The 19,947-nt window shown below is 41.9% G+C and overlaps 1 protein-coding gene across 1 annotated transcript in view; it reads left to right on the top strand.

The window, feature by feature from the left end:
• The window catches only part of LOC119720054 (polycystic kidney disease protein 1-like 2), a 34,705-nt gene that overhangs the window by 7,902 nt on the left and 6,856 nt on the right, over window positions 1-19,947 (top strand). Inside the window, exons 7-19 of the mRNA XM_038189573.1 lie at window positions 451-615; window positions 2,050-2,239; window positions 4,691-4,941; window positions 6,203-6,436; window positions 7,126-7,271; window positions 8,814-9,065; window positions 10,392-10,517; window positions 11,079-11,173; window positions 12,095-12,200; window positions 13,053-13,316; window positions 15,176-15,781; window positions 17,483-17,710; window positions 19,626-19,909. Coding sequence (XP_038045501.1) covers window positions 451-615; window positions 2,050-2,239; window positions 4,691-4,941; window positions 6,203-6,436; window positions 7,126-7,271; window positions 8,814-9,065; window positions 10,392-10,517; window positions 11,079-11,173; window positions 12,095-12,200; window positions 13,053-13,316; window positions 15,176-15,781; window positions 17,483-17,710; window positions 19,626-19,909 — 2,947 coding nt within the window. The remainder of the gene's footprint in view (window positions 1-450; window positions 616-2,049; window positions 2,240-4,690; window positions 4,942-6,202; window positions 6,437-7,125; window positions 7,272-8,813; window positions 9,066-10,391; window positions 10,518-11,078; window positions 11,174-12,094; window positions 12,201-13,052; window positions 13,317-15,175; window positions 15,782-17,482; window positions 17,711-19,625; window positions 19,910-19,947) is intronic.

Raw genomic sequence — 19,947 nt, 5'->3', positions numbered from 1 at the left:
CAAGCAAAGCAGCGTCAGCAGATCTCGAAGTCAGCTGGATATCCAAGCTGAATGGCAAATTCTTCACAGCTAACTTGGAACCTGAACAGCTAAAAACAGAGGCTTGGGCACAGGCATGCTTGGTGATGATGAGCTTCAGATCCGCAAAATTACCTTCTTTTCTATTGATGTTCAAGCAGTCTAGTACCGGCTATAATAAGCACTTTCACGGTAATATGCGCCATCTTGCTTACGGGGAAAATTTACACACGTTGCCGTGTACGCATCGTCAATCGCAAACTTTTGCACTTCCAAGTTATCATGCGTTCATTCTAATATGCGCCCGTGTCTAGCAACGCGTGTTCTTTTTGCCCGGTGATCAAGATGACGCATATCACCGTGAAAGTGCTTATTGCCAGGCAGGCATTCCAACATGCAGTTTGATAATAAATTGATGTTGTTTTCCACCAGGCTGGTATTCCAATATCACACTGGATGCCTCAGACTCCTATGATCCAGACCAGGCACCAGGCACTGCGATGCAGGGCTTCAGTCACGCATGGTACTGTCGCCAATCCAACGAGTCCTTCCCTGAGAACATGACACTAATTTCTCATCAATACCTACCATCAACAGGTTAGCATCTTAGAATCTAGTCATAAGATTTGTTTTCTATCCGGAAGTGCAGCTGGTGATATTGGTGTAATACTTTAATGCTGTGATGCTGGGGTGTTATATTTAGAATTTGATGCAAAGTTGTGTATTTACAACAATTTTAAAACGTGACCGGTATTTTTAAAGGGAATGTACATCATTGGTTTTTGCTGTAATTCTCAGAAATGAACTATTTGAGGGGTTACTATGATAGATCAAATATTGTTCCACTGATATGTTTGAAGTTTTGTGTTCGAAAATGCTGGAAAACCAAGAAAAACGCAAATGGTGGAGTAGTCTGGTTCCCTGACTCCACTAAAGATAAAATGGATCAATTTATACATGCCGGAAATTCGTAAGGTATGGGAACCAGTCTAGCTGGCCTGCACCCGTTCATGAACATGTAACCAATAGCAAACAAAATTTGGACTGAAAAAAATGGTGAAGTTAGAGCAGTAGTTGAAAAATAGTTAGGTTTTTCCAACGGTGGTCGGCCGACCACTGTTGGAAATGTATACAAAAATTCAATTTTCTTGAAAATTCAATTTTCTTGAAACACCAGGTGCCATAATTTTACAGGATGCTTTAGACTGTCATTTACCAACTTCCTAGTAAGGTATTTCATAAAATCTTGGTAATTTTATTTTTCGATGTTTGCAAATGTTGTATATTCCCTTTAAGTATGTGATGACAACTTAACAATTATGAGATATGCCCAACATGTGACTTAAGATCCTTTAGATGAAGTTGCACATCATTATAAAGAGGAGGTAGTTGAAGTGAAGTCCTATTCCAGGGTTTGACTTGAGCGGTAGCCAGCTAGCCAAATACTTGTCATAACAGTGGTGGGCTAGTCAAACTATTCCCTAAGTAGCCCGGCTGCCGAGTCAAAAATGATTGGGCTACGGCAAAGATGAAAGGACAGGAAGAAACAATTAATTAAATTCAAAAAGCAAACCTGTATCAATTTGTGTCTAATTTTATTAACTGTTTAGGCTTAAATTATTAGATCTGTTTATTAAAACCACTGACAAGATTGCCTCAGGATACACATTTTAGATTTATGCACCTTGTTGTTTATAAGACACCTTTTAAAAGGAAAACATGCGGGCTAGTGAAAATGCCTGTGGGCTAGTTAAGAGTCTGTTTCAGTAGCCCGGCTGGCTAGTGAAAAAAAACAAGTTGAGGTCGAACCCTGTATTTCAGATTTTTTGTTTTTTACAGAATAATGTGCATCATATCGCTGAAGTACTGCCGTTTATGTTGCCAAACTTCTTGTGTAGATTTTTCTCATAGCAAGTTGACACAAAGGACATTTAGATTGAAAACATCTGAATGTTCTTTAACTTACTAAAGCTTACTTTAACAAAAATATTGCTCATCACTATTTCAATTATGCTAAAACCATGATTTCAGGTGGCTGTTTTGGGAGAGGATTCCTTCTGTCAGAGACCAGTAATCACTCGGTGATCATTCCAGCACAGACACTGGAAGGCAGCCAAAATTATGTCATCCTTCTGAAATTGTCAAAGACTGGTCGCAGGAATGCATACGCTGAGCAGACAATTACCATCCTCCCTGGACATCCAAATACCATTTATATCAGGTAAATTGAAATGCACATTCATGAATTCGGAATGCGGAATTCCGGATTTTAAAAAAAATCTCACAAAATTCCATTTTTTCCGGCCGTCAAATTAACCAGAAAAAGAGAAGAAAAACTGTGGAAATGCGTTGATTTTTACCTCGATTTAGTACATTAGGCGTGCGCATGGCACAACGTTGTTCGTTAAAGTAGTCTTAAAAACAGTCTTTGTGTATGTTGTTGCCGAGCCTGCATGCGATACAAGATGCCAACGTACTTGCACGCAGTATACAACGGCGCCTCGCGCGTGCTTCACTGCGTGCGGGCGTGTTGTGTGCTATAAGCACACGTAGCATTCATCAGCCTGGAAATCAAGTCTATCATTTCAGCTATCGGTGGTTTCCGATCGCAGTGATATATGTGAATACAAAAAATGCGGGTACCAACCATGTTTTCGTTGAGCGCATCGCGTAGTGCCAGGATCATGTACACCGACAGCAGTGTTGTGGAATCGTGCATGTTTCGTGTCGAATATTACGTTGGAAATTCGGGTAGGCAGAATAAATATTAGGAATATGGAAAAAGTCAAAGTGATTGAACGAACCGACAGCTTTAAAGGCCATAGAAGCAAAATTAAAAAATAAACAGAACTTGGCTTGGCTACAAGATAAAAGACACAAAGTGGCTTTTTCACACACAAAAAAAGTTCCGTTTTTTCCAAGCAGCCGTTCCGTTTTTTTTCAAGCAGACCCTGTGGCATCTCTGATTTTTGGAAAGTGCATGCTCACAATATCCTCCCTAGCGTCCGCACCAAGGGGCGTGAAATTGGCGAGAAAGTTTTTATCACGCTGAGAGTTCATTGAGATGCTTTAACCAGGCCCACTACTCCAGATGCATTAAGGTTTAACTATTCAGTTTGACGTTTAGAGCAACTGACATGTTATAGACGAGCTATTACCGCACTTAGTTCAATTAAGTTTGGCGTGGCAGTAGCACGGCGTCCTAAGAACGGGCCCTAAGGATTAGACCACCGGGAGGAACTTTTGAATGCACGGCCGACAGTGCCAGATGCTTATGCCTGATGCTTTGTGCAGATTCAGAATAAAATTAGTTGTGCGTATGTACTGTGCGCCAAACACACGCAAACCAGTAGTGCAGCAATATGTCCCTCTCACTGGTATGGGGCTGTCAAAAGTGGTCACAATAATGCCATCTGCTGTTCTTTCACGGAATCCATAGTGCAAAATAGATCCAACCGTTCTTACTCAGTGAGGATCCTGTAGTGAGTGGCCCTTGTCATTGCTGGTGCATAATATTATTGCCGTGCTAACACCCCAATGTAATGACGTAAATGGCCAACAGACAGTGGGCAGACCAGCCCCATAGAATCCTTGTTGAACACATTTACTTGTATAAATCAATATAAGGTTTTGCCCTTCACCGATGTATAAACACTGTATACTCAGAGTGTTACTTCCTTAGTAAAAGTTGGAAAAAATCACTCGGGTGGGACTCGAACCCATGACCTCCTGCTTTCTAGTGCAGACGTCTTACCACTCGACCACCGAGCTTGCGGAATCCGTTGGCTGGTTCGAATCTGATGTACATGTAGCAGCCGGTGCCGCAATTAAACTATTTATGAGATGAATTTGCGTCGGGGTGATGTAAATCAAGATTAGGTTTTGCCCTTCACCGACGTATAGACACTGTATACTCAGTGTGTTACCTCCAGAGTGAAAGTTGGAAAAAATCATTCGGGTGGGACTCGAACCCACGACCTCCTTTCAAGTGCACATTTACTTGTATTGTAATTTATCCCAAAGGGAGTTTGTGCACAACGGTAACTGTGGTTCACATGTGCAAGTTTACTCCATATCTACCCATTGAATCAGAGACAAAATTATAAGTCAGCGCTGTATTAAAATTAACCTCAGTGTAAACTCAACTCTGTTTTCACCATAGAGCTATATTAAATTACTAGAGCGCGAACTTCGTGTACAAAGTAATGCCTGCTGGGTGCATCCATGTTTGTGCACAAACCTATGGAGACCTAGAAATTTTGTACGGCTTTTGTACGGCTATTTGCATATCTGCGTTTGTATTCCATACCGGTGCGTTATCGAAGCCTATACGCCCAAAACCGAAACGCACGATCAGCAAATGAGCGTGTTATTTTGCTCTACACAAACAGCGCAACGCGTGCGCGTATTCGATGCAGATGCTTTTTTGATCCGTCAATGAAACGCTTAAGTTGTTTGCGTATGTCCTACTTGCGCGTTGCATGTAGAATACACTTTCAAAATTCAATCCATCTAATTTCATTATGTTCTACAAACACGCACATGAATTCAAAATGTCTGCGCCCAGGACGGCTTCAAAGCGTCTCCGCACGCAGAATGACAAGTTAGCGCTCTAGTAATTTAATATAGCTCTATGGTTTTCACTCACCCACTATGCCTTCATGATGAGCAGGTGCCTGATGAACTGTGGATCCCAGCTCAACCCATCGGCCCGACTGGTCCTGGCTGGACTGTGCCCTGACTGCACGGCTTCCGCACAACCTTACTTTGAATGGACGCTGAGATCAAGTAACCAGACTACAGCGGTGCAGACCTTAGACTGGGCCAGGGACACCACAACTGGACAGCACGGCTCTTACCTTGCCATCAATGCTGGGGTTTTTGCTGGATCTAGCAATGAGATGTACACCATACACCTACAAAGTGAGATAACTTGGACTCTGAAATGGTGAACCCGTGGTATAACTGAAGGGTGGCATGGGGGTGGCCTTGTGATGCCACTCAGAAATTGGGGAAGGCGTCAATGAGTTTTTAATGGTTAAAAACGCAGTGTCTCCCCCTTCAGAAAATGAGTTTTCCCCTCCAGAAAATAAGTTCCCCCTATAAAGTGCCCCCCCCCCTGCAAAATGGACCCCTTTTACACTACCTGGTGAAAAGTGGTGTATGGTTGCTTTTAAGGGAAGTCTCAAGAAGTAATGAGAAAATACCAGGATCAATCCTAACTATGCTGCGATCAACCACAGTAGCATCAAAGTGATCCGACAAAAAAAAATCTTGATTTTACCTTAATTTTTAAGTTGAACAAAGAAATTGACTGGAGCGGGGTTTGAACCTGCGACCTCTGGATTGCTGTTCTGGTGCTCTACCAACTGAGCTTTCCAGCCCTTTGTTGGTGGTTCCTCATTTAATCAATGTCTTTGTTCAAGGGTTGCTAGTTTAAAGCCACAAACCTGTATATGCCATGTAGCCGGGGATCAAGCCCGAAGTCTCGATGCTAGCAACAAATGCTGCAAACCTGGGAAATAGCAAACGGGGATCACTTTTTCTTTAAGATAATTATATTTTGCATTGATGTATTGACTGGAATGAACGCTGAAATCCTAACATGTGACTTAAAGGGAATATACATCATTTGCTTTTGCTGTAATTTTCAGAAATGGATGGAATTGGGGTGTTTGAAATATATAGCAGATATAGTTACGCCGACTTTTTTGAGGTTCTGGGTTCAAAAATGCTATAAAAACCAAGAAAAACAATCATTTTCCTGTAGTCTGGTTCCCTGACTCCATTTAAGAAGAAACAAGGCAGTTTACATACATTGGGGAATTGTAAGGTCAGGGAACCAGTCTAGCTGGCTTGTACCCGTTCATAGGTGTGTAATCGATTGCAAACAAGTGCGATGGTCAACTGGGGCCAGTATTTGAAAAAAAAAGCCAGTTTTTTTCCAACGCTGATCGGCCGATCAGCGTTGGAAATTGATACAAAAATACCACTTTTCTTGAAAACGACAGTATAGCAGGTGCCATGATTTTACAGGATGCTTTACACTGTCATTCACTAACAGTCCAGCAAGGTATTTTAAAATGATTTGGTAGTTTTATTTTTTGATGTTTGCAAATGTTGTATTTTCCCTTTACATTTACTTACATTTACTTAACATTTACTTACATTTCTTATTATACAGTGCAGAGCAGGAGTGGGTCTATCAGCTTTGCAGAGTACACGTTCACAACAAACACCCCACCGACGGTGGGCAACTGCTCCATCACGCCAACAGAGGGGGTTGTCCTGACAACACGCTTCTCCATCATCTGTGAGCACTTCGAGGACATCCACACCCCGTTGACGTACGAGGCGCACACTGTAACGGGAGCGGAGAGGTCTGTTGGGGTCAGCTCGCTTGATGCGTCGGTGGAAGGTTGGTTTCTGCAAAAATGGAAGTGACAGTTATGATTATTTAGATTCAGATTTACTTGGTGCTTCTCCAAACTGTCAACTATTTCAACCGTCTTAAAGCCAGAGTCCATCACTTGCAGCTATCCAAAAAAGTAACTGGCATAATTATTGTTGAAAAACATACTGGTTGAAAGATAGTAAGGGAACTAAACTCCCTGTGAAATTATTCTTTCTGGCAAGCTCTCATTTTGAAGAAATCAACGAAAGAAGGCCTTTCCAACGGTGCGTCTTAAGAATTAGTAGTTCGTTTTGATATTTGGTGCAGCACGTGCAAGCATTGGCAGGACGCACAGGCGCGCACGGTTGCTATAATTCGTCGGATCAGTGCGCGATATCACGTAAAGCTAAAATTCAAAACAATTCAAAACATGATTTAGCAACTTTTGATTTGAAATTGAGATCCTAGAATGCTGTTTTTCTCAAAATATACAGCTGAAGCTGAGCTGAAACTTCATCAGGTTAGTTGTTCAGTATCCTTCATTAAATTTTGAAAACTTTTGTTGGTTCAAATGAACAAAATGCACCAATTACAAATGATGGACTATGTCTTTAAGCCGTTTTGATTTTTGGAGCCTTACAGTGCAGTGTTATCCTATTAAAACTGGAAGCCGAATTTGCTATCTTCTCATTGCTCCATTTCCCTTCATTCAGGTACTCTACTGTTCTATGGAGTAGACCCTAACATTCCATCAACCTTCCTCCCTCTCGGCCGACCCAGCCAAGACTACAAGGTGGACATCAAGATTAAAGTGACGGATTCCCTAGGTGCAAGTGTCTACACTTGGTTATCTGCAAAAGTGAGTACACTTCACCCTTGACATAGGGGAACATCTCAAAAGTCGGAACGTTCCCGGAACGTTCCTTTATTAAAGGAACACTGTGTTCCCATCGGGAAGGCACTGTGTTCTCAGTGTGTTCCCAACTGGAACATGCCATTCCCGGATAAGCATGCACGCGCATAGACCAAGGTTCCTAAACGGGAACAGCTGGCATTCCCGGGCTGTTCCCCAGTGGGATCAACACATGTTCCCAGTCGGAACAGGCGATGTTCCCCGTTGGAATGTTCCTTTAATGGGAAAATACAACATTTGCAAACATCAAAAAATAAAACTACCAAATTATTTTGAAATACCTTGCTGGACTGTTAGTGAATGAGAGTGTAAAGCATCCTGTAAAATCATGGCACCTGGTATACTGTCATTTTCAAGAAAAGTGGTATTTTTGTTTCAATTTCCAACGCTGATCGGCCGATCAGCGTTGGAAACAACTGGCTTTTTTTCAAATACTTGCCCCAATTGACCATCGCATTTGTTTGCAATCGATTACACACCTATAAACGGGTACAAGCTAGCTAGACTGGTTCACTGACCTTACAATTCCCCAATTTATATAAACTGCTCTGTTTCTTCTTAAACGGAGTCAGGGAACCAGACTACAGGAAAATTATTGTTTTTCTTGGTTTTTATAGCATTTTCGAACCCAAAACTTCAAAAAAGTCAGTGTGACAATATTTGCTTTATATTACCAACCCCCCAATTCCATCCATTTCTGAAAATTACAGCAAAAGCAAATGATGTATATTCCCTTTAATTAGGATTTAACTTGGTACTACAGATGCTTGTAAGGTATCCAGAAATTGAGGAGTGGTGCAGTTCAGTTGGTCATATTTTCCATTACCCGAGGCCATATCATGCATGCAAACCAGTGCACACACACAATGCATCCATCTTGACTCGTGACTTGGACTTGATTCTGACTCGAGTCCCAAAAATACGTATTTAATTGAAACCAAAGGATTTTATATTAGACCGTACTGTGTGTCGTCTTTTGAAGTTGCGCAACCTTTGCAAAAACACTACACCGTTCTCTTCATGCATCCTTGTAGGATTGTTTTCTTTACTCTACCCGTCCACCGATGAGATTTTGTGTCAGTTTTTTCTTAGATTTTTTTTAGTGACTTGATCATGACTTGGACTTGGACTCAACTTTTTTTTTATTATTCTGGTTTATTCAAATAAAAACACGAGGTAGGCAGCCATAAAAGAGTCGCTGATATAACCACGTTTACACTTTACAGGAATTAAAAAATGGTTAAATAGCAGTTAAAAGGAGTAGAAGCATACAATTACAACAAACAAACTTTCACGAACAAACTTTCATTCGTGAAACAAACTTTCACGAATCGTGACTTGGACTGGGACTCCAGCTAAATGACTCAGGACTAGGACTCGACAATGCAGGACTCGGACTCGACTCTGAGCACACGGACTGGAGGTTCCAGGACTTCAGAGTCTATGGAGTCCACATGAGAACATAAAGTAATCTCTCTGCTTCGACAGGTACAGGAGGCTGAAAGCAGCGACGTAGAGGCACTAGCCCTGCAACTGACCTCGGACGAGGACTCCCAACTGAACCAGCTGTTGGGAGAAGGCAACATCCAGACAGCTACACAGGTCATCACTAGTGTCAGCTCCATGTTGAATCAGGAGTCCGAGAGGGACAGTCAGCATGAGGACGAGGGGGAAGATGAACAGACTGACGGGGAGCAACACCAAGTAGAACTAGAACAGAAGAAACAGAAAAGAGTGCAGGTGAATCATCCATCAAATTCAAAATAAAGATACAGTTGAACATTGCTATACCGAACATAGTCCTTGGCTACCTATTTTTTTGTATAAAACGTACCGAACATTGTAGGTGAAAAATGTCAACAGAAGAGCGACAAGTGGCTATTATTTCCCCATGGAATAGAAGGGAAATGCCACCCATTGCTGTAGGTACTAAGCTAAAAAAAACTGTGTAATTACATAATTCAATAGTCGGCACGTGTTCAAAGTCGTCTTTCAGTAACTACAAGGTCGTGCATGGTGAAGTTCTGAAGGGCGCTATATTTATTGAAAAGTGAGCACTGGCAGCTTAAAGCTATAGTCCATCATTTGTAATTAGTGCCTTTTGTTCGTTTGAAGCAACAAAAGTGTTCAAAATCCAATGAAGGATACTGAGCAACTAACCTGATGAAGTTTCAGCTAAGCTTCAGCCGTACATTCCGAGAAAAACAGCATTCTAAGATCTCAATTTCAAATCAAAAGTTACTGAATCATGTTTTGAATTGTTTTGAATTGCAGCTATACGCGACGTCACGCACTGATCCGACGAATTACAACAACCGCGCGCGCGTGTGCGTCGTTCCAATACTTGTGCGCGCTGCGCTGAATAACAAAACGAACTACTAATTTAAATTTTCCTACGGTGCTTTTTAAGAATCACCGTTGGAAATGCCTTCTTTCGTTGATTACTTCAAAATGACAGCTTCCCAGAAAGAATAATTTCACAGGGAGTTTAGTTCCCTTACTATCTTTCAACCAAGTATGTTTTTCAACAATAATTACGCCAGTTACTTTTCGGATGGCTGCAAATGATGGACTATAGCTTTAAAATCGCTATACTGAATGATCGCTGTTACAAACAATTTCTGTGGATCCCGCGATGTTCGTTATAGCGGCGTTTCACTGTGCATGTAAATCCAGGGATGTAGTTGATGAGTCCATTACAAGTCCACCACAAGTCCAGTCACAAGTAAATCACAACTCCGGTCACCAGTCACAAGCAACACTGGGTAAACAATATGAAAGGAATGCCTTTGTCTCAGTTTCATTTGATGAGCTTGAGATTTGCATTGGGACTGGAGGACTAGTGATGGACTTGGAGGGACTTACAGGGACTTGTGATGGACTCAACTACATCGGAGTATCAAAATAATGTATCTAAGACCTGGGTAATATTGTGAGTAGGCACACTTAGCACACAGTGCAATAACTGAGATCCTGCTAGAAGCCAATATTAAAACACTGTCACTATATGTTTTTGCTTACCCCAACGCTCTGTACATCACTTTTCAATTTGGGTTTTTCTTCCAGGCTAGGGAGTCACTTCTTGACATGCTGAGTAATGTGGAAGTGAATAGCTTGGAATCCATACAACTCACCTCATCTGCCATCTCTCGGGTTACCAGTGAAGTGGAGGAGATATCTCCTCATGCGCAGGTACCATATTCTTCTCATTGAAATGTGCTGACTGGTCAGTGCAGCTTGATAAATATTGACATAGACATGTCTGTTCAGTAACCTTTTGATTGTTGCTTGAAATTAAGGGCTGTTGGAGGATTGCAGCTGTAGTTACATTGAGGACCCGCTTACTCTCTACTTAAATACATGTAGATCCTTCTTAGTAACCCAACATTTTTGTTTCCAAAAGGTTTCATGTCGTCTTTCGTTCTATTACCTTCATATTTGTGAATGCATTTAATCTATATAGCAATTGACCTATTTGCCGTTTGCGAGTTAGCCACACCCCTTAGACAACCCTGTGGAAGTTTGTACATTAAGTTTTGTTTGTCTAAAATTTTGTGCATTCCGTGTCCATAAATTGGACAATATTTCACAAGCTGCGTTGACGTGATTCTACCGCGATAGGTTAATTAGGCAGTTTATGGTGTGTGACAACTTCGTCACAGGAACAAACACCCGTCAGTTCTCAACAATTTCCCAACACGTTACAAAAGCGTATTTTTAACACACACGGCTGGATGGCATCTTGTCTTACAGGTGTCTACTGCTTCTGCCTTCTTGAGCATGGGTTCCCGGCTGAAGGAGCAGGCTGATACGGGAGTGGGCGGAGAGGCAGTTGAAGGGGCAGCGATGTAAGCTACCCCTGTACATGTAGCTGTGTCCTTGCAAATCTGTATGCATGCAGAGCGTTCATCAATAATAATAATAATAATATTTATTTGTGCACAAGTCTGGGCATGTCTCCCAAATGTCCAAACATTTGGGAGACATCCCCATTGACTTGTGCACAAAACTTTTCAAACTTAAATGTGCCCCAACCCAATATTCCCTTGTCCTTTTCCCATGAATTTCGGTATGTTTACTTACTAGACCACGAGCAACAAATATAATCTAATTGCGGCAGTAAAATTTTGCCCGGGGCTGTGACCTAAGGGAGACATGAAAATGTCTCCCTAATGACCGGTGTCTCATCTTGCGAATAAATTACGATAACGTGTCTCCTTAACGGTACCATTACACGTATAATTTGGGAGGCTAATCATCCTTACTCGCAGCTGAGAAGCTGAATTGCGAAGGGCACGGCTACAACGTAGTCGAGCCGCTGGCAAGTAAAGACGCCTATGGCAGCCAGCCACATCAACAAATATATGACCACGGAGCACAGCCTGAGATTGAAAGTGTTTGATCAATCTGTAATTTCAGGGGAAAAATTGAGATAGTGTCCAAAAATGTAGATACATGTATCTTGCAAAAGTTATAAAGACTGGTGAAAATAATGCAGCCTTCTTGATGAGTTCTCTAACATGTAGATTTGAACATAAGAGCCAAATTTGATTGTGTATTGTGGTCATCTAGCAGTGAAAAGTGGATTTAGTCTGTGCTTAAGAGTGGTACAATTGTGCTATACTGCATACTGCTCACCCAGAGACTTAACAGTTATGCAGGTGAGTAAACAGCATGATCCTGGTAACATGAATCTATCTATCAACTCTCGCTGTATGACATACTTTTTAAAATGCTCTATCTGTGAGTGTCCCTTTTTGTCTCATCAGGTTCATGGTATCGGGATTGTCCAACATCATGACTTCTGCCAACTTCAGACAAACTGAAAATGGCTCAGACGTTCAGCTGCTATTAGATAACGAGAAGGCTGAACAGGTAAAGCTTCACCACCTACAGCAGTATCATTTATTATTTCTGAAAACCTATAATGAATTGACCTTATATTTTTATATCAAAGAAGTTACAGACTAATTTTTATTTGTTAGAAAGTGATTTCACTTGACCTGAGTTGTGACTTAAGCTTGAGCTGGCATAAGTGACTTAACTGGTGGCTTGAGCTGAAGTTGACTACAAATCTGCTGAACCACCAGGATCCAATTCCCAAAGCACACAGATTAGCCTCGCCCAAAATATGAACCTTACCAACACAGGTTATCAGCCACATTGCTTGTGAAAGGCTCACAGCTAGCTTTCACCAACAGCCTCAAAAACCTCTGAGCCAATCTGCCTGCATATGGGCGCCATGCGAGAAAAAGCGAGGGTGTTTTTTTTTTACCACTTTCGAGAGCCCAGTGGACGGAACACACTGCATGCGCGTACCAGTTTGCACGCACGTAACATGAAGCGCACACAACTTATTTTACAATGTGCACATTGCCAGAGTGTCTTCGCATGAGCGTCAGGCGTCGTTGACAGTGTGTTGATGCCCCTCCCTGTGGTCATCCCCAAACTCTCCCTTTCTTACAGTTGAGTGGGTACTTGCGCATTGAGCCCATAGACTCAGTTTACAAGTACATGTTGAACAGTTAAAATGAAGAACATTGACAACCATTGCCACTGTGTGCCCAGGGTCAGGAACGTATCTCTCATATGAAGATGCCTTAGGTTTATATTAGTGCAAATTCAGAAGGCACATTTCCCTCACTGGCTGTCACCAGTCTGCCACACAGCACTCTGTACTTTTCCATCCATACACTGCCAAGTATTCTCTTTCTCACTCTTCCTTAGACTCGTAATGTTACCCTGGTCTCCCTGCACGCGCTGGATGACGTCCAGACAGCCATCCTTCTCAACAAGGTGCCCGGGGAGCAGCCCACCGTCCTACAGACCGACTCGCTGTCAGTCATCCTGCAGAGGCAGGAGAAGAGGAATCTTGACGGACTGGTGCTGCAGACGGAGAACTCAGACGTGGTCTTCAGATTGCCAGCTGGGTTAAGCACAGCTATCGACCAGCACCGAGCATCCTCATATGATGAAGTCATTGATACACAGGTGTGATGTGTAAACTTTGAATGAAATATCATGAAACGCATTTTAAACATCTTACTTACAGGAAGCATGTACCTTTTTTCCAGTACAAAACATGTTAAAGGGAAGATACAACATTAGCAAACATCAAAAAAACGAAATGATCAAATTATCACGTAATACCTTACTGAATTGCTAGGGATTGACAGTCTAAAGTATCCTGTTAAATCATGGCTCCTGGTGTGCTGACATTTTCAAGAAAAACTGTATTTTTCCAACGCTGGTCGGCCGACTAGCGTTGGAAAAAAACTGGCTTTTTTCTAAAAATTTCATATTTAGTTATTCCGCATTTTCTTTGCAATAGATTACACACATGTGAAGGGGTACAAACCTGCTTGAGTGATTCTTTGACCTAACAATTCCCCAAAGTCTTTACGTTTCTCCGTGTCATCTAAAGTGGGGTCAGGGAACCAGCCTACAAGAAAATGACTGGTTTTCTTGGGTTTTTTTCCAGCATAAACAAGCCCAAAATGTGAAACAAGTCAGTTTAACAATATTTGCTATAACATGCTAATCCTCCATTCCCTTTAATAATAATATCGTGCTTATATAGCGCTTTATACCAAAGGTCTCAAAGGACTTCACAATTATCACCCCGTTCATCAGGCCATGAGACCAGTTTATGCAGCAGCTCGAGATCAGTGCATCCTGGTCTCTACCTTCACAGGTACCCATTTATACTACTGGGTGGAGTGAGGCAAGTGTCTGATCCAAGAACACAACCACCAGGGTTCCCCGTCAGGGTTCGAACCCACGTACTGTGGTACGCAAGTTGAACACTGTTACCAATGGACCACAGTGCTCCACATCATATGTTGATTGCTGATTGTGATGATCGATTTTAACCAAAGACGGTTCAACAAAATGACAAAGAACATCCCTCGAGTAATAGCTACCTTTGTTTATACGGCCTGCACCCGATTTCACGAAGCGCTGCGACGCGTCGCAACTCGAGTTACGACTTGTAACACGTCGCAACTCGCGACGCGTCGTATCTTCCATTTCACGAAAGTTGCGATGTGTTGAACACGTCGTAAGTTCCTTGACAACGGCTTAAAACACGTCGCAAGTTACGACGTGTCTAGTGGTCGTTGCAAAATACGAAGAGTCATTTCTAAGCCAGTTTTATGCCATAAACATTACATTTACGAGATTACATTACATTACATTACATTATGAAATTTCAAAGTAGCTACACAGTCCACTGAGAGCTTGTTTTCCTTCAAAATTGCATCGCACGACCGCCATTTTGTTTTACGTTTTAACAAATTTCGAGCTGAGATCCGACGACTCTTTGTTGAATATCAGACGACTATTTACTGTACGCCGACTAAAGACATAAAACAGTCACCGAGTTGTGCTATAAATGCACTTACGACGTGTTGCACTTACGACGTGTTTAGTGAAATGGATCGCAGGACGCGTCGCAGCTGCGACGCATCGTAGAGATACGACGCGTCGCAGCGCTGCGATGCATCGTAAGTTACGAAGAGTTTGATGAAATCGGGTGCTGGTCTTGTAAAGGTCTAGTCTTAGGAGCTTTCCGAAATGGTTCATGATGTGCCAGACCAATTTCTGACCGATATTTCACAAAACTATAGTGCATACCTGCCCTCTCTGAAGTGCAATCCTATGTGAATGCAAACTAATACAATCATATGGTACAGGGGTCTCAGTTTGGATATAACATTTGCACTGCTTGTGCTGAACATGCAAGGATATGTGTAGGGACCACAGAACTAACCTATCGTTTTCACTTTCAATGTTCAATAACATATATAATCTCACGCAACTTGTCAAGGTGTTTTCATTTTCTCCCGTAGATTCACCACTTTCAACAAAATCCCTTTACTTGGACTGAGAGTAGCAGCATGGTGACAAGTCATGTGACTAGCCTGAGACTGGGACACGGCAGCGACCAATCAGATATCGCCGTCCAGAGACTGCCACAAGACGTGGAAATAATAGTGACCAATGGCGACACTGCCAAGCCAGTCCTCCTCCAACCGCTGACCAATCAGCAAGGCAATCAAACAATCTATGCATTCAATTTGACCAATCAGGATGCAGCAGTCATTGTCAGGGTCCAACTGAACCAATCATCGGAGCTGACAGAAATACCCCGTCTGAGTTTATGCCTTCAACTTGAACTGGCAACTAACGACACCAGCTCACAATGCAATGCTTCAGTGACTATGCCGCAGAATGTGACAGACTCGCATTTCTCACTGAATAACACAAACATGACCTTTGACCCATACCTTTGGGTCATTCCAAGTGAGAACCTTCCTGAAGCTGGGGGGTATTTCTTGACTTTGGTTGGAGGGGATGTTATTGATCTTGCACAGCACATTCTTGTGTATGCTTTCAGCACACAGTGTCTGTACTGGGATGAAGCAAGGGAAGAGTGGCTAGGTGACGGCTGCCAGGTGAGAAAGTTTTTAAAAGTTGAACAAAGAAATTGACTTGTGGGGGTTTGAACCTTCGACCTCCGGATACCAGTTCTGGTATTCTACCAACTGAGCTATCCAGCCCTACGTTGACGATTCCCTATTTTGTCAATATCTTTGTTCAATTGGGGGACTAGTCAGAAGCCATAAACCTGTATATGCTCTTCAGCCAGGAATCCTGCCCAAAGTCACGATGCTAACAACATTATCGATGCTGTAAGCCTGGGAAATAGCGAATTAGAAAGTTTTTTTTAACAAACTATTTCTCTTACTCCAACTCAAAGGTTCTCAAAGATGGATCCATCCTCTTCATCTCAATGCATTCCGAACATATCTGGTCATTTGTAAACTTCTAAATGGCACACAAATGTGTCCTTTGTTGTAAAACAAACTACTTGCTTAAATTGTATATAATTAACACTATGAATAAACTACATCATCATGATCCGAAAACACTCTTGCAGCTAGTATATGGTTGATGTATGGGCGGCAAACCATACTAAACTAACATGCTAGCTTGTTTGAAATGCAGTGAATAAATCTGTGTTGAGGGTGTTCTGTATGTGGTTTCCTTGTTGACTACAGTCGCATATGGTAACTATGGTAAGCAGCAGGGGGGGGGGGGTTCTTGTCAACATAAGTTGCCAGTGGTAAAGAAAGGGTTGAATGGTGCACAATTAATCCACAAAACCTCCGATTTAATGCACAATAACCGTTTGTGTCAGTTTTGTAATCGCCAATGCACCAACTAAGCTAGCTGCCAATGTCACATTGAGCTAGTTGGCAAAATAGCCATATTCACCAATTTGCTAGGACAACAAACTTAATGGGGTCCATGCGCAAGTACCCTCTCAACGGTAAGGAAGGGAGAGTTGGGGGAGACCACTGGTAGAGACTTTTAAAACGATTGTCAAAGTTCAATGCGAAGATGTTATGGCTTTGTGCACATTCAGAATAAAATCAGTCTTGTCAACTTTGTGCCATACGCATGCAAACCAGTATGCACATGTGGTGCGTCACGTCCCGTCCACTGGGTTCTCAAAAATGGTCAACATGGTCAAAAAGCACTCTCATTTGTTCTTGCCCGGAGCCCATACATCATACTGGAATAATCTAGATGACTTCTTAAAATCAGCACCCTCCTTCTCTGTCTTTGTTAAAAACCTTATATCTCTTCTACTCCACTCTTATGTGAATAATTAGTTATGAATCTTGATGTATGCTCTCGTCTCATACCAGTTACTGTTTTTCTAGGTTGTGTCTTTGTCATGTTTGTGTGTCTGACTGTTGTTCATTTTGTCCTTTGTCACTGTCTGTTTTTTTTGGTCATGTCCACTTGTCTGTCGATAGCTTAGGGTACAAAAGCACTTCGCTTCACCTTATACCTAAATGTTGTCGTAAATTTGTTTTAGTATTGATCTATGTACGTTATAATAATAATAAAGGACATTTATATTGCGCAAAACCTATATGGATATACTCTTCTGCGCATTACAAAAAAAAAAACCAGAAATGCAGAAAAATACAAAATACTAGAAATACTTAATTACATAATGCATTGTATTTTTTTAAAATTAAGTTTACATGACATTATAACATTTAACAGTGTGGAAGTGGCAACATTGAAATATTATGTTTCTTCTATTATACTTAACAGTACATTCATTACCTTTCGTCAAGGTTGGACCTTTCACAACTGCAGCCCAGACCCACTGTCTCTGCAACCATCTCACGTCCTTTGCTGCCAGTATCCTGGTCCTCCCGAATGCAGTTGACCTGACAGACTTTTCCCTGTTTGCAACTATTCCTGAGAATCCCATCACCTTAATAACAGTTGCCGTTGTGTTTGTCCTGTTTGTGCTGTGTGCGGTGTGGGCACACCGGAGAGATCGACTAGAAAGAGAAAAGGTGGGTTTATTATTTATTCATAAATACCTCAGACAGTTTACCCATTCCTATTGGTCTAGAGCCTGTCACGTGGCCGGTCTTAAAGGGACACTTGGTCCTGGAACAGCCCAATTGGGCTACAAAATGCGCTTTGAACGAGATTATGTTAACCGGAAAGAACATTTAAAACTAGGATAGAAACATCCACACAACTATCCTTTAAAAACTGGGCGTTTTTGTGTTATTCCTGTATTATGCGTGCGAAAACGAATTTCGGGGTCCACTTTTGCGACCCCATAATTCGAGCCGTTTGGAATGCTAGTTGTGATGCCTTTTGCGGACGTTGAAACCACAATTTTTTTTGCATTGGTGATTGGTCACCGCTGTTCCCGAGACACACGACGTGTATATTGTACACTGTATGAGAACGACACGAAAAACGTATTCGTACTCCATCGTGTCCGATGTAAACAAGCGTTTTTTTTATTCTTTTCTCAGGAACGGTAAGACATTAGGTTGGTTTCCTTCCAACCACATGTTTGAGATAGGATAAGTAAACAATCCAAAACATGAAATTTTCAGGGATTTCAGGACCTAGTTCCCCTTTAAACGGATGATAAAGACATGGCTGGCTGGTCTGAAACACTTTTCCAGTGTCACATGAAATTTGGACTCCCATGAAAATCCGGTGCCTTTGAACGTTTCATTGGTTGAACGTTCACATTTCTCACGTAGGCATGCGCAATACTACCAGTGAATCAGTATTTCATAGTCTGAAATTCACACTACACCAGCCCAGCTGTGTTTTGCGCGACATCGTGCAGTACCGCATCGTGCACGCCAATCTCCTTTGGGACATTCCATATTATAGTCAAAGGGGTGTTTATAAAACATGAAGTAAATTGTTGAACAAAATGGTTGGCAATGTCTAGTTTTTGACTTGTTTTGATTTTTAGATCGAAAAGATTTGTTTTTTGGACCGAAAAGGTACTTATGAATGGGAATAAATATGTGCTTGGTCGGTGTGAAACACTCTAAGACCAGTTGGAGTCTGGAGTGCTGATAATTACCCATCCAGACTCCAACCGGTCTTAAACAGAGTTTTTAATACCTCCCAAACACACATAGTTATTCCCTTATTGTAACTATGCCGTAAGTGTTCAAGATGCCAAATGAAATAAACGTTAAGTTTTGGTTTCTTTAATCTCATACACATACAGTACGGATTTGCACACATTCAGCTACGAAATATCATACTGTGTGTCATTTGATATTTTCAAGAATCAGTTCTCTGGAAAAAGCTGGCTTGTGCGAGGAGTTTAGTCAGTGTTACAATTGAAAACTAACCATTTGTAAATGAAATTAGCCAAGACACTGCTATGAAGGTGTACATCCTTAAAGCTATAGTCCATCATTTGCAGCCATCCGAAAAGTATTTGGCGTAATTACTGTTGAAAAACAAACTTGGTTGAAAGATAGTAAGGGGACTAAACTCTCTGTGAAATTATTCTTTCTGGGAAGCTGTTATTTTGAAGTAATCAACGAAAGAAGGCATTTCCAACGGTGATTCTTAAGAAGCACCGTAGGAAAATTTAAATTAGTAGTTCGTTTTGTTATTCAGCGCAGCGCGCACAAGTATTGGAACGACGCACACGCGCGCGCGGTTGGTATAATTCGTCGGATCAGTGCGCGACGCCGCGTATAGCTGCAATTCAAAACAATTCAAAACATGATTCAGTAACTTTTGATTTGAAATTGAGATCTTAGAATGCTGTTTTTCTCGGAATGTACAGCTGAAGCTTAGCTGAAACTTCACCAGGTTAGTTGCTCAGTATCCTTCATTAGATTTTGAACTCTTTTGTTGCTTCAAACAAACAAAATGCACAAATTACAAATGATGGACTGTAGCTTTAATGGATGTCTTGCTTGGGCACAGGCTCGACTTATCATCCTGGATGACAACAGTCCAGATGACACCTACCGTTACCACGTCACCGTCTTCACCGGCATGCGCAGAGGAGCCGGCACGACAGCAGTCGTCACCCTGACTCTTGAGGGCATAGTGGGAAACAGTGAGCCCCACGTCTTGTCTGCGAACGGTCATCACAAGGTAATGCAGAGAGGTGGCATTGATTCCTTCCTTCTGACGACAAAGGAATCGTTGGGAATACTCCGATCCATCAGGCTATGGCACGACAACGGAGGTAGCGGCCCTGAGTGGTAAGACGTAAAACAATGCAGAAACATTACAAGTCTGC

This window comes from Patiria miniata, unplaced genomic scaffold (genome assembly GCF_015706575.1).
Source record: "Patiria miniata isolate m_02_andy unplaced genomic scaffold, ASM1570657v1 HiC_scaffold_9, whole genome shotgun sequence".
NCBI classification, from domain to species: Eukaryota; Metazoa; Echinodermata; class Asteroidea; order Valvatida; family Asterinidae; genus Patiria; species Patiria miniata.
Note: the sequence above shows the minus strand (reverse complement) of the source record. Positions and strands in the feature narration are given on the sequence as shown.